Raw genomic sequence first — 13,481 nt, forward strand, 5'->3', positions numbered from 1 at the left:
GCACCCGAGAATATTTTGTCCATTGATTTTAGAGAGAATGGAAGGGTAAGGGAAGAGGGAGAGAAAAACATCGATGTGAGAGGATATTTTGTCCATTGATTTTAGAGAGAATGGAAGGGTAAGGGAAGAGGGAGAGAGAAACATCGATGTGAGAGAGACACAGAAATTGGTTGCCTCCCGGACATGCCCCAACCAGGGCTGGGGATCAATTCTGTAACCCAGAGTACATGCTCTTGACCTGGAATGGAACCTAGACTCTTCTGTGCTCCGGCCAACGCTCTAACCACTGAGCCACACCCGCCAGGGCACTAGTACTTTTTAAGTCCACTTACATTACCCCTGTGCTCACACCTCCAGGCACACATTTGCCGGCTTTAATTTGCATGTGTGTGATGACCAGCGGGGTCAATACCCTTCGTAAGTACATTTACCATTTCCGTGACATCTTCTGTGAAAGCCCCAGGGTTCCGGTTTCCGGGGTGCCTTCTGGGCCTCAGGAGAATCAGTCTTGGGATTCTATTGCCACATGGTCCTTGGCCCCTCAGGAGGGTGTCGGTGGAATGAAAGGGACACTGACAGGCATCCCCTGTGGCTACACGTTCTGTGAGCGGCGCCCCGAGTGCCAGAGCGGTCAGTGTCCTAACACCCCAAAGGGCCCGAAGGGGAAGGGCCGGGCGTGCTGGCTGCTCGATCCTCGTGCTCCGGGCCTGATCGCCTTCAAAGTCCACACCCAGGAGATTACACCAACTCCCTCGTCTTCCTGATAAAATACAAAGCCCATTGCTTTGCAGTTCAAGTGACGCTTTTGCTTAGCAAAGCCATTGGAAGGAGACTTCTTCAAGGCATGGACACAGCATTGCGCTGGTGGGACAGCGGCACCCCCAATATCTCACTGTAATCCCAGCTGACGTGGCCGCCTCATCGACTCAGTGTCATTCCCTGGGCAGTTCTGGACGCCATGCTGAGATTCCTGAGGCTGGGAGCCCAGGGAGGCCTGCTTTCTGTTAGTAACAGGGAGGTAAAAGGCAAAGATTGTTTGTTTCTATCCTGTGACTTAACGTTTCATTTCCAGACACTCCGTTTAGGGAAGAAAAAAAAGGGTGCCCTGGCCGGTGGCTCAGTGGTTAGAGTGGTGGCCTGTGCCCTGCAGGGTGTCAGGTTCACTTCCCAGTCAAGGACACATCCTGGGGTTGCAGGTTCAATCCCCTGCCCTGGTCGGGTTCCATTTGGGAGGCAACCAATCCCTGTGTCTCTCTCACTGAGGTTCTCTCTCTCTCATCCCGCTCCCTCCTTCCCTTCCACTCTCTCTAAAAAAAATTCAATGGGAAAAATATCCCTGCGTGAGGATTCTTCTAAAAGGAGGGGTGGGGGAACTAGGTGCACTGCGCGACTGTGAGGCTGGGCCTCTTGTCCGCTCCAAAAGCCTCGCGAGGCTTGGGGCAGCGTTCTTTGTGAGGGCGTCACCAGGCCAGGCGCTGGGGTCCGGGTGCCGGGATGGCATCCGGAGCGGCTCGCTGGCTGGTATTGGCGCCTGTCCGCTACGGGGCTCTCCGGAGAGGACCCAGCTTGGCGAAAGATGGAGCTATCTCCGCCGGACAGGGCGGCTCAGGTCAGAGCCTGGTACCATCAAGGTCAGTCATCCTTACTGGCAGCGGTGCCATTTTGCCCAAACCAGTGAAAGTGAGTGTCTGCCTGGAGGCGGGGTAAAGGTGCCGAGGCCAATCGTAGTGGGAAATGTGTGCGGGTCGACTTTGATTGATAGGAGCAATGGCCAATCGAACGGCCGCCTTAGACAGGAAGAAGGATCCAAAAGTTTGCGCAGGCAAAGGTGCTGATGCCAGGAGGACTGAAGGTTGGGTTCCTTTGGCCTTGCCTCTGAGTCAGGCATCCTGTGACGTTTACAGTGCTCACGGGATTCTAAATCTCGTCTCAAGTAAGTTCCTGCTCCCCAAAGGCCGGGCCCGCCCGCGTGCAGCTCCTACACACACCGTGTCGCCTCCTCAGACCCGTGCGTGGCCGCGCAGCACAGTCCAGACACTGGGCAGCATCGGGATCTGGATGAAGGTGGAGAACACGGAAATTAGAACACCGAGCCAGCATACCCCAGCTGCCCCAAGAGCTGGCGCCTTAAGTGTCCCCTTCCAGAGGGGCAGCACGTGTCCCGGCTCCCCCAGCTCCGGCCTGTGGCAGGGGGAGGCTGGGAGGCCGGGAGGCGTGGCCGGACACAGCTCTCCCATCTCAGGGCTCACAGTGCAACTAGGAGAAAGTGAAGACAAAGTCTGTGGCTGTCCCCCCAACACACCCCCCAGTCATCACATCCCTGGGGTGTGACACACCCAGGAAGGCTGCAAACATCCTGGGCCTCCTGCCCATCCGCCAGGGCTCGGAGGTGGGCACGCGGCCCCCCTTCCATGCCCTGTCCTGCCCTCCCACCTCCACGTTCCGGAGTCTCCGGTGGGTGGGGGGATCATGAGTCTCTGGGACTCACACAAGAACAGACCCAGTTCGTGGCCACGCCACCCCAAAATCCTTTACTCCTGAGCCAAGTTACAGTCCGTGGACTCTCCAGGGGCCCTGGCACCCTGTGTGTGGTGGTGCCACTCGAAGACAGGGAAGCCAGGAGTGAGGGGGTGTGGAGCGCTGGAGCCTGAGTTTGCAGGCATAAGGGGAGGCAGGCTGCTGTCCCTGGGGGTTCCTCTGCATGAGCCTCCAGGACGGGGCGGGGGGGAGGGGCGGCTCTCTTGGTGGGTTTCATAGAAGGACTTTTGTTTCATTGCAGCATTGTTCCGATTCAGGAGGAATCATCTCTAAGGGGAAAGAACGCTGGAAGGGGAATTGAAACTAGGGAGCAGGGACTGTCTGGGAGGCGGGCGTGACCTTCCCAGAGTAACTCCTGTGTGGACCCTAACTCGGTGGTGCCAGGATGGGGAGCTGATTGTTCTGCACCGAGACCTCCCCACAAAGGTAACACTGAAACAGGATGCTTAGCCAGCGACAGGGAGGGCGTGTGCGTGCGAGTGTGTGTGTGTGTGTGTGTGTGTGTGTGTGAGTGAGTGAGTGTGTGTGTGTGTGTGTGAGAGTGAGTGTGTGTGTGAGAGAGTGAGTGTGTGTGTGTGTGAGAGTGTGTGTGTGAGAGTGTTTGTGAGAGTGTGTGTGTGTTCAGAGTGTGTGTGTGTGAGTGAGTGTGTGTGAGAGTGTGTGTGTGTATGAGAGAGAGTGTGTGTGTGTGTTGAGTGTGTGTGTGTGTTCGAGAGTGTGTTTGTGTGTGAGTGTGTGTGTGTGCGAGTGAGTGTGTGTGTGCGTGTGTGTGAGAGAGAGTGTGTGAGTGTGAGAGAGTGTGTGTGTGAATGAGTGTGTGTGTGTGAGAGTGTGTGCGAGTGTGTGTGCGAGTGTGTGTGCGAGTGTGTGTGTGTGTTGAGTGTGTGGGAGTGTGTGTGTGTGCGAGTGAGTGTGTGTGTGTGTGAGTGTGCGTGTGTGTGTGTGAGAGTGTGTGTGTGTGTGTGCGACTGAGTGTGTGTGTGTGTGAGAGTGTGTGTGTGTGAGAGAGAGTGTGTGTGTGAGTGTGTGTGTGTGTGAGAGAGTGTGTGTGTGTGCGACTAAGTGTGTGTGTGTGTGAGAGTGAGTGTGTGTGTGAGTGTGTGTGAGTGTGTGTGTGAGTGTGTGTGTGAGTGAGAGTGTGTGTGAGTGTTTGTGTGTGAGTGTGTGTGTGTGTGTGTGAGAGAGTGTGTGTGTGTGAGAGTGAGTGTGTGTGTGTGTGAGTGTGTGTGTGTGTGAGAGTCAGTGTGTGTGTGAGTATGTGTGTGTGTGTGTGTGTGTGTGTGTGTGCTGCAACAGAGAGAGAAACAGACCAACACAGGGAGTCAGAGGAAGACACACAAAGAGACAGAGCGAGGGGCAGAGAGAGGAGGAAGGACACACAGACAGAGGTCAGAGACAGAGACAGAGAAACCGGGTCTCGGCTAAGCTGCTCGAAGCCCCACCACAACCACAGTTTGAGGACTGAGGTAGTCTGCCCGCCACGCTGCTGTCTCTGTTGGCATTGCTGTCCTTCACCTCAGGGAACGACAAGGGACCTGCCTCCTGATGGGCGTGTGGCCGAGTTGCCCTTGAGTCCCAGGCGGCTTTTCAGGGAGCCATCCGCACGCCCTTGGTCCTGCCGGTGGGTCCGCACGGGTCGCACCAGCTGGGCACCACGGAAGGCCTTGGGCTGCCCACCCCCAAAAATAGCCTCTTGAAGACATCCCACTTAAGCGCCTCCAGCCACAGACAGAAGCATCTGCTGTCTTTTATCCCAGTAACAACAGCAGCACTGGGCGTGGGGCAGTACGTCAGCTCTCCAGGACCATTTTCCGCTCGGCAGCCACGGTCTCTGACATCACAAGCGGCACTGGGGTCGAGGTGGACAGAGGGAAGCAGAGAAAACAGAGAGGAGAAGAAACCGAAAAACATATCTTCACTTCTAGTATTTTCCGTAGTCCACTGCTCCCAGGTACCAGCTGTGTGATTCCAGCAAATTGTTTCAACTTTTCCCCCATTAAGTTCCTTGGGCAGCACCGCCTGGGTGGCTGAGGGTTCAGTGGAGCTACTGGACCTGTCCCCTCCTTCCTCTGTCCCATCAGCCTCTGTCCCCTCCCTCCTCTGTCCCCTAGCTCCTCTTTCCCCTCCCTCCTCTGTTTCCTCCATCCTCTGTCCCATCAGTCTCTGTTACCTCCCTTCTCTGTCCCACCAACCTCAGTCCCATCAGCCTCGCTTTCATCAGTCTCTGTCCCATCAGCCTCTGACCCCTCCCGCCTCTGTCCCATCAGCCTCTGTCCCCTCCCTACTCTGTCCCTTCAGCCTCTGACCCCTCCCTCCTCTGTCCCATCAGCCTCTGTCCCATCAGCCTCTGTCCCCTCCCTCCTCTGTCCCTTCAGGCTCTGACCCCTCCCTCCTCTGTCCCATAAGCCTCTGTCCCATCAGCCTCTGTCCCCTCCCTCCTCAGTCCCTTCAGCCTCTGACGCCTCCCTACTCTGTCCCTTCAGCCTCTGACCCCTCCCTCCTCTGTCCCATCAGCCTCTGTCTCCTCCCCCCTCTGTCCCATCAGCCTCTGTCTCTTCCCTCCTCTTCTGTCCCATCAGCCTCTGTCCCCTCTCTCCACCTCTTTCCCATCAGCCTATGTCCATTAAGTCCCTTTCTACTCCCTCCTCTATCCCATCACCTTCTGTCCACTCCCTCCACTGTCCCATCAGCCTCTGTTTCATCAGCCTCTGAGCACACCTTTCTCTCCCATCGGCCTCTCTCCCCTTTTTCTTCTGTCCCATCAGCCACTGTCCCCTTCCTCCTCTGTCTCAACAGCCTATGCCTCCTCTCTCCTCTGTCCCATCATCCTCTACCCCCTCACTCCTCTGTCCCATCAGCCAGTGACTCCTCCCTCCTCTGTCCCATCAACCTCTCTTTCTTCCCTCCTCTGTCCCATCAGCCTCTATTCCCTCCCTCCACAGTCCCATCAGCCTCTGTCCCCTCCCACTTCTGTCCCATCTGCTTCTGTCTCCTCACTCCACAGTCCCATTAGCCTCTGTCCCCTCCCACTTCTGTCCCATCTGCTTCTGTCTCCTCACTCCACTGTCCCATTAGCCTCTGTCCCCTCTATCCTCTGTCCCATCTGTACCTGTCCCATCAGCCTCTGTTTCATCAGGCTCTGTTCACACCTTTCACTGTACCATCAGCCTCTGTCCCCTCTCTTCTCTGTGCCCTCAACCTCAGTCTCATCAGCCTCTGTCCCCTTCCTCCTCTGTCCCATCAGCATTTCTCCATTCAGTCTTTCTCCTCCCTACTCTGTCCCTTCATACTCTGTCCCCTCCCCTCTCCTCTGTCCCATCAGCCTCTTTAATCTCCCTCGCTCTCTGTCCCATCAGCCTCTGTCCCATCAGCTCTGTACCCTCTCTTCCTCTGTCCCATCATCCTCTGTCTACTAACTCCTCTTTCCCATCAGCCTCTATCCCCTACCTCCTTCTCTGTCCTATCAACCTCTGTGCCCTCCCTCCTCTGTCCAGTCAGCCTCTGTCTCCTCCCTCCTCCTCTGTCCCATCAGCCTCTGTCCTCTCTCTCCAACTCTTTCCCGTCTGCCTATGTCCCATCAGCCTCTCTCTCCTCCCCCCTCTTTCCCATCAGCCTCTGTTCCCTCCCTCCTCTGTCCCATCAGCCTCTGTCCATTCAGTCTCTTTCTCCTCCATCCTCTGTCCCATCAGCCGCTGTCCACTCCCTCCTCTGTCCCATCAGCCTCTGTCACTTCCCTCTGTCCCATCAGCCTCTGTCCCATCCTTCCTCCTCTGTCCCATCAGTCTCTGACCCCTTCCTCCTCTGTCCCATCAGTCTCTGACCCCTTCCTCCTCTGTCCCATCAGCCTCTGTCACTTCCCTCTGTCCCATCAGCCTCTGTCCCATCCTTCCTCCTCTGCCCCATCAGCCTCTGTCACTTCCCTCTGTCCCATCAGTCTCTGTCCCCTTCCTCCTCTGTCCCATCAGCCTCTGTCCCATCCTTCCTCCTCTGTCCCATCAGTCTCTGTCCCCTTCCTCCTCTGTCCCATCAGCCTCTGTCCCATCCTTCCTCCTCTGTCAGGTCAGCCTCTATCTGCTCCCTCCTCTGTCCCATAAACCTCTCTCCATTCAGCTCTGTCTCCTCCCTCCTCTGTCCCATCAGCCTCTCCTCCCTCCTCTGTCCCCTGCCTCCTCTGTCCCCTCCCTCCATTCTCAGCTCCATCTTCTGTAGAACAGCCTCTGTCCCCTCTCTCCTCTGTCCCATCAGCATCTGTCCCATCAGCCTCTGTTTCATCAGCCTCTGTGCACACCTTTCTCTCCCATCAGCCTCTGTCCCCTCTCGCCTCTATGAAATCAGCCTCAGTCCCATCAGCCTCTGTCTCCTTTCTCCTCTATCCCATCAGCCACTGGTCCCTCCCTCCTCTGTCCTATCAGCCTCTGTCCCTTCCCTCCTCTCTCCCATCAGCCACTCTCCCCTTCCTCCTCTGTCCCATCAGCCTATGTCTCCTCTCTCCTCTGTCCCATCAGCCTCTGTCCCTTCCCTCCTCTCTGCCATCAGCCACTCTCCCCTTCCTCCTCTGTCCCATCAACCTATGTCTCCTCTCTCCTCTGTCCCATCAGCTTATGTCTCCTCTCTCCTCTGTCCCATCAGCCTCTGTCACTTCCCTCCTCTGTCCCAACAGCCTCTGTCCCATCCTTCTTCCAATGTCACATCAGTCTCTGTCCCCTTCCTCCTCTATCCCGTCAGCCTCTATCTCCTCCCTCCTCTGTCCCATCAGTCCTTTTCCTGGGGAGAAATGTCTGGTGCGTTGGCCAATGCCCTGGGTAGCTGTGCCAGACCAGCGTGTCTGCATCTAATGTGTAGGTAGAAAAGATGAGAGAAAGAGGGGTACAGAGAGTAGGATGGAGATAACACGGGGCCGGGGGCTGCATGAAGGGGGGAGGAAGAGGTGTCCATGGCGAGTGGAGGCATCTCAGAAGGAGGCTATGATGCCCCAGTTCCCTCAGCCACTGCGCTCACCACATGGGAAGAACACTTGGGGAGGTGGATCTCGCTTTCCCTCCTGTGCTCTGCACTTAGAATGGCTTGGAGAACAGAGAGGGGCTCATTCCCTGACACAGCTGTGTGTCTGCACCACGTGACACGGTGAAGGTCACTTGGTCCCAAACAGCTTACACTTTCTCCATATTCGCCCTGTACTCACGCTGATGTACTCAATTGCCCCAGGTTCAGTGCTTTATAATGGTGTGCATAAATCTGCAGTTCGCATGGGGCAACAGGCTGGGTCATCTCTCCTCCTGGGCATCCGCTGGGCAGCGTGGAGGCCAGGCCTGACACGCCTGGCCGTCAGCTGAGAACTGGCTGGGCCTGTGGCTTAAACACACTATGCAGCCTCCACCTGGGGCCGGACTCCCTGGTGACAAGGTGGCGGCTGGATCCCAAGGGTGAGTTTCCCGCCTGTGCCTCAGCCCCGCACAGAGGCCCTCGCACTTCCTACTCAGGGGCGCCGCCAGAAAGCTTCCTGGTTCCAAGGAAATGAGTTCCATTGAGATGAGGAATGCCAGGTTTTCAAAAAGCATTTGGGACCACAAATAATGCACGTTCATGTGTGCGGGCCAAGGCTTGGCTGGGCCTTCTCTCTGCCATGTACGCTTTGAGGACAGGGGCCTATTAAATATGCACTGTTAACTAAACCACACTCTGTCCTGAAGTTCAGGCGTGGGCCTGCTGGAAGGTCACATTCAGTGAGGACAGCCGTGTTCACATGCGGAGGGCAGTCCTCCTCCCTCCGCTTCCCACGAGCTCACATGTGAGAGCTACTCAGAGTTCACGGGTCAGGTCCGTGGGGCCCGTGTTTAAATGGTCTGATTTCTCACTGCCTATCACCAAACTGTCTACCGTTTCCCCTCGAATATCCCTGCGGGCTGCTTTCCCAACCCTCCTTGGAAGAGATGCCTGAATAGAAAAGAGCAAATTGGTGATGGCTGCCTCTAAGAGACAGAAATCAAGTGGTTTAAGCACGCATAGCCGGAATGGACAGGAAGCGTGGCTGCCCGTCTGTGCCAACGCTGGCGAGTGACAGCAAGTGGGGCCTGGGGACCCGTGAGCGTTCGCAGTGAAGCCGGTCATTGAACGGGGAGGCCCTGCGGGTCGAGCACCATCCTTTCATTAGGTGCTTCTTCCACTGAAATGTTAACAGGCCGCCGGCTGCCTGTGGTTTAGTTCATTGCCAAACGTTGCAAACTTGAGGAGACATTAGTTAAGAAGCTCAACTTATTCTAAGACTTGACCGAGCTATTTAAGCTCTTAAGAGAAATCCACACACAATAGGCATCTCATTCGAAAGTATTGGAGAGAACAGGGCGTGGACACACCTCCATGGAGTGGAATGGGGTGAGACACGCAGCCGAGGGGCAGGGTGTGACAGAGGGCCAGACCCCAAGCCTGTTCACACGCCTCCACCAGGGCTGGTCGCTGGCACCTGCTCTCTTCAGGCTGATGAATGTGCGGGGTGTCAGGTGAAACCTACAGGAAGTAAACAGATGCACTCATCAAAATGCAGGCGGCCTGCCTCCAGGCGCCAGCTCGGGGGCCCTCGGGCACAGCCCCGGGGACTGACTCCCTCGGCCATCCCACTGCACATCCAACTGCAGATCGCCTGGTTTCTGGATCACAGGTGCTTCAGACTACAGACCATCTAACTTTGGAGAAAACTTGAACAAATGAATTAGATCCCTGGCTCTTCTCTCTCCCTGGCCCCGTCATCATCAGTAGCAGTGACATCAGAGCAGTGACCCTTCTGGACTCACGCCAGGACCCAGGGGCTGGCTGGGCTGTTACATTCATCTCCTCGTTTAACACTCCTGACATGCCCGGCCAGTGTGGCTCAGCGGTTGAGCATCAATCTACAAACCAGGAGGTAATGGTTCAATTCCCGATCAGGGCACATGCCTGGATTGTGGACTCCGTCCCCAGTAGGGGGTGTGCAGGAAGCAGCCAATCAATGATTGTCTCTCATCATAGATGTTTCTTTTTTAAAAATATATTTTATTGATTTTTTACAGAGAGAATGGGAGAGAGAGAGAGAGAGTTAGAAACATCAATGAGAGAGAAACATCGATCAGCTGCCTCCTGCACACCTCCTACTGGGGATGTTCCCGCAACCAAGGTACATGCCCTTGACTGGAATCGAACCTGGGACCTCTCAGTCCGCAGGCCGACGCTCTATCCACTGACCCAAACTGGTTTGGGCTCATCATTGATGTTTCTATCTCTCTCCCTCACCCTTCCTCTATGAACTAACCACACACACACACACACACACACACACACACACACACACACACACATTTAAGAACAAAACATAACTTCGCAATAACCCAAGCGGACTGACCCCAAGTTCCAGAGAAGGAAGCGGAGGCTCAGAAAGGTTTAGTGAGTCCCCAAGACCACACAGCTTGGGAGCGAGGTCGTTGGGACCCCAGCCTGCGTCTGGGTCCAAGGCCACCCCTCTCATCCTCAGAATGGCTCTGGGTGCTTTCCCCTGAGAGCTTGCTACATACAGGTGTTTATCATGTCGACCAGACATCCGCCCTTACACACCAGGGCCTGGAGGGACAGGGCAGAAGCTACGGAGAGCGCGAGCAGGTGTGGGGGCACCGTGAGGGACCTTCTCTTCCTCTCTGTCCTGGCTTCATTGAAATAGAATTCCACCCCCTGGGATTCAACCATTGAGACTGCACAGCTCAGTGTCTGTAGTGTGTTCCCAGAGGTGGGCAGCCCCACCCCATTCAGTGTCAGAACTTTTCATCTTCCCCCAACACTCTGTGTCCTTCAGCTCAACATTGCATGTCTTGTCCTGCAATTTTTCAAAAAATGTTTATGTCCTCAAATGTGTCACTCTCTTATGTTACTGCTTCAGAATTGTGAGTCATCCTTACAAAACCTTTTCCCATACAAAATCCATGAGGAAATCGCCTTGTTTATGAAAATTCTCTGAAACCATAAAATCGCACAAATGGTAGGTTTGCTAACGTTCCTTGGAAACTTGCACCACTCCTCCCCCCGCACCCCCGCAGCAATCCCAGGGCCCCTCCAGCAGGGGCTCCCTGGGCAGTGCACTGGTGTAGACACGGGGTGCACTGATGGAAGACACGACGCGTCCCCTATTTTTTAAAAAAATCTCCCTGACTTTATTGAGGACGTATGTGTGGGACCATGTATGTGGAAGTGCCTCTGTGAGTTGGGTGTGGGATCCATCACATATGTTTCAGGACGAGTCAACCCCACAGTCTCCACGGCAGGACTTCTGTACCCAAGTCCTTCTTCACAGGCAGAGCTTCTGAACCCACAGACACAGACAGCGCCGACTAACCAGCCCCAATGTTGGCCAGGCGAAGGGTTCATGCCAGCGAGGACCCTGCCCTCAGGAATTTAACCGTGGCCTGGCCAGCCTGGCTCCGTGGTTGAGCCTCGACCCATGACCCAGGAGGTCATGGTTTGATTCCCAGTCAGGGCATATGCTCAGGTTGGGGCTTGATCCCCTGTAAGGGGTGTACAGGAGACACCTGATCAATGATTCTCTCTCATCCTTGACATTTCTATCCTTCTCTCCCTCCTGCTTCCTCTCTCTGAAATTGGTAAAAACATTTTTTAAAAGATTATTACTGTTCAATTTAAAATATATATTAAAATAATAATACAAATCTTTCAATGTTATATGAGTTTAAGGTTGTACTGACCCTAACCAACCATCCATTGGTGACTAAACTGTACCCGATATATCCATCCATCCATCTGTCCTTCTATAGTGGAATGTTGGCTCTCAAACGTCTCCATCTCAAACAATCTGCTTTTCACCCACACCCTTTCATGCTGATCCCTGTATGATCAGTCACGCATCTCTCAGGCAACAAACAAGGGAGAGAATGCGTGAGTGTGTGTCAGTTTATTGCTAAACCTCACGTTGCTAACATCTCAGGAAATTGTGCTGTGAAAATTTTCCTGTTTTTTGCTTTTGTTGCTGCTCATTATTATTACACTCGAGGCCCAGTGCACAAAAGTTTGTGCACTTGCGGGGGTCCCTCAGCCCAGCCTATGCGCTCTTGCAGTCTGGGACCCCTTGGAGGATGTCCACCTGCTGGCTTAGGCCCGCTCCCTGGGGGATTGGGCCCGAGCTGGTAGTCAGACATCCCTCTGGCAGCCCGGCAGCCCTCGGGGGATGTCCACTTGCCAGCGGAGAGCAGGCCTAAGCTGCAGTCGGACATCCTTAGCACTGCTGAGGAGGCGAGAGGCACCCACCACCACCGCTGTGCTGGTAGCCATCAGCCTGGCTTGTGGCTGAGCAGAGTTCCCCATGTGGGAGCGCCCTGACGACCAGAGGGCAGCTCCTGCATTGAGTGTCTGCCCCCCGGTGGTCAGTGTGTGTCATAGTGAACAGTGATTCCCAGTCGTTCTGCTGTTAGGGTCAGTTTGCATATTACCCTTTCATTATAGAGGATAGAGGCCTGGTGCATGGGTGGGGGCTGGCTGGTTTGCCCTGAAGGGTGTCCCAGATCAGGGTGGGGGTCCTGCTGGGGTGCCTGGCCAGCCTGAGTGAGGGGCTGATGGCTGTTTGCAGGCTGGTCACACCCCCTTTAGGGTGGGTGTCCCCACGGGGTGCCTGGCCAGCCTAGTGGAGGGGCTGATGGCCGTTTCTAGGCTGGCCAAGCCCGCAGGCAACAGAAGCTCCCAGCATCTCCTTTTTTTCTTTTTTTTTTTTTTTTTATTCTGGGATTTATTTACCTTCTATAATTGAAACTTTGTTGCTTTGAGTGGAGCTCAGAGCTGGCCGCAGGAAGCTTGCCTTCCTCCATCATTGGGGCAACCAAGCCTCCTGCTTGCTCCAGCGCCATGGCTGCCGGCCGCCATCTTGGTTGGGTTAATTTGCATATAGTCGCTCTGATTGGTTGGTGGGCATAGCTTAAGGTGTAGAAAAGGTATGGTCAATTTGCATGTTTGTCTTTTATTAGTGTAGATTTTCTTTTTTTACTGTACATTTCGTTTCCTTTTTGTCAAATCCTCATTTACATTTCATGTCCTTTTTGTTTTTAAGGTCTTTATTTATAGATTAAACTGTATATTAGACATGTGTTGTATAGGAGAAACATTCAAACAGGGGGTCACTTAGAGGTCTATAAGGCATTCATTCAATTTACATTATTTCTAAAGGAAAGCAGGATTCGGGTCTAGAACAGCCTTCCAGAATGAAGCAGGTTCCCGAACGGAGGTTCCACTCACTGTATTCATTATCCAGTTAATCTGTATGAGCATCTACAATGTGTCAGACACTCTGCTATGACTGTGAGGGTCTTTTATATGTTTATGTTATCCACCATGAGGAAGATTCTGAAAACATGTATTATTGGACACTGAAATGCTAATTTTTAAAATGTTTTTAGCCTGAAGGGTTAGGAGCCAGGAAAGCAGTCCTTGGCTTTTCTCTTTCCAAAGGCGCCTTTTGTCTGGAAGCTTTCAACCCTTTGCCCAGCTCAGGAAGAGGAGCGAGTAAACTTCCATTCACGACCCGGCCGGTTTTGCTCAGTGGATAGAGTGTCGGCTGTGGACTCAGGGGTGCCGGGTTCAATTCCGGTCAAGGGCATGTACCTTGGTTGCGGGCACATTCCCAGTACGGGGTGTGTGGGAGGCAGCTGATTGATGTTTCTCTCTCATCCATGTTTCTAACTCTCTATCCCTCTCCCTTCCTCTCAGCAGAAAAATCAATAAAATATATTTTTAAAAAACTTCCATTCACTAATGTACTCTGCAAAAGTCAGCATGATGGATGCTGCTTGCTTCTTGCTCAGATACTCAAAGTCAGAAGGGACTGTGTGATTGCTTTGGGATGGAGTTAAGTCCAGATCATTGTATTTGTCCTTAGTCATTTTTTACCAGTCGGTCTCTTCCCTGACATGATTCATACGGAG

At 54.0% G+C, this 13,481-nt stretch overlaps 1 protein-coding gene across 1 annotated transcript in view; it reads left to right on the plus strand.

The window, feature by feature from the left end:
- Positions 1–1,494: 1,494 nt before the first annotated feature.
- LOC308526380 (uncharacterized protein) overlaps positions 1,495–13,481 on the plus strand; it is a gene marked incomplete at its 5' end in the record, with an annotated part of 49,450 nt that continues 37,463 nt past the window's right edge. Inside the window, one exon of the mRNA XM_081101509.1 lies at positions 1,495–1,631. Within this exon, the coding sequence (XP_080957635.1) occupies positions 1,495–1,631 (137 nt within the window). The remainder of the gene's footprint in view (positions 1,632–13,481) is intronic.

The sequence above is a fragment of the Myotis nattereri genome (assembly GCF_964212035.1).
Source record: "Myotis nattereri genome assembly, chromosome: 10".
Taxonomy (NCBI): domain Eukaryota; kingdom Metazoa; phylum Chordata; class Mammalia; order Chiroptera; family Vespertilionidae; genus Myotis; species Myotis nattereri.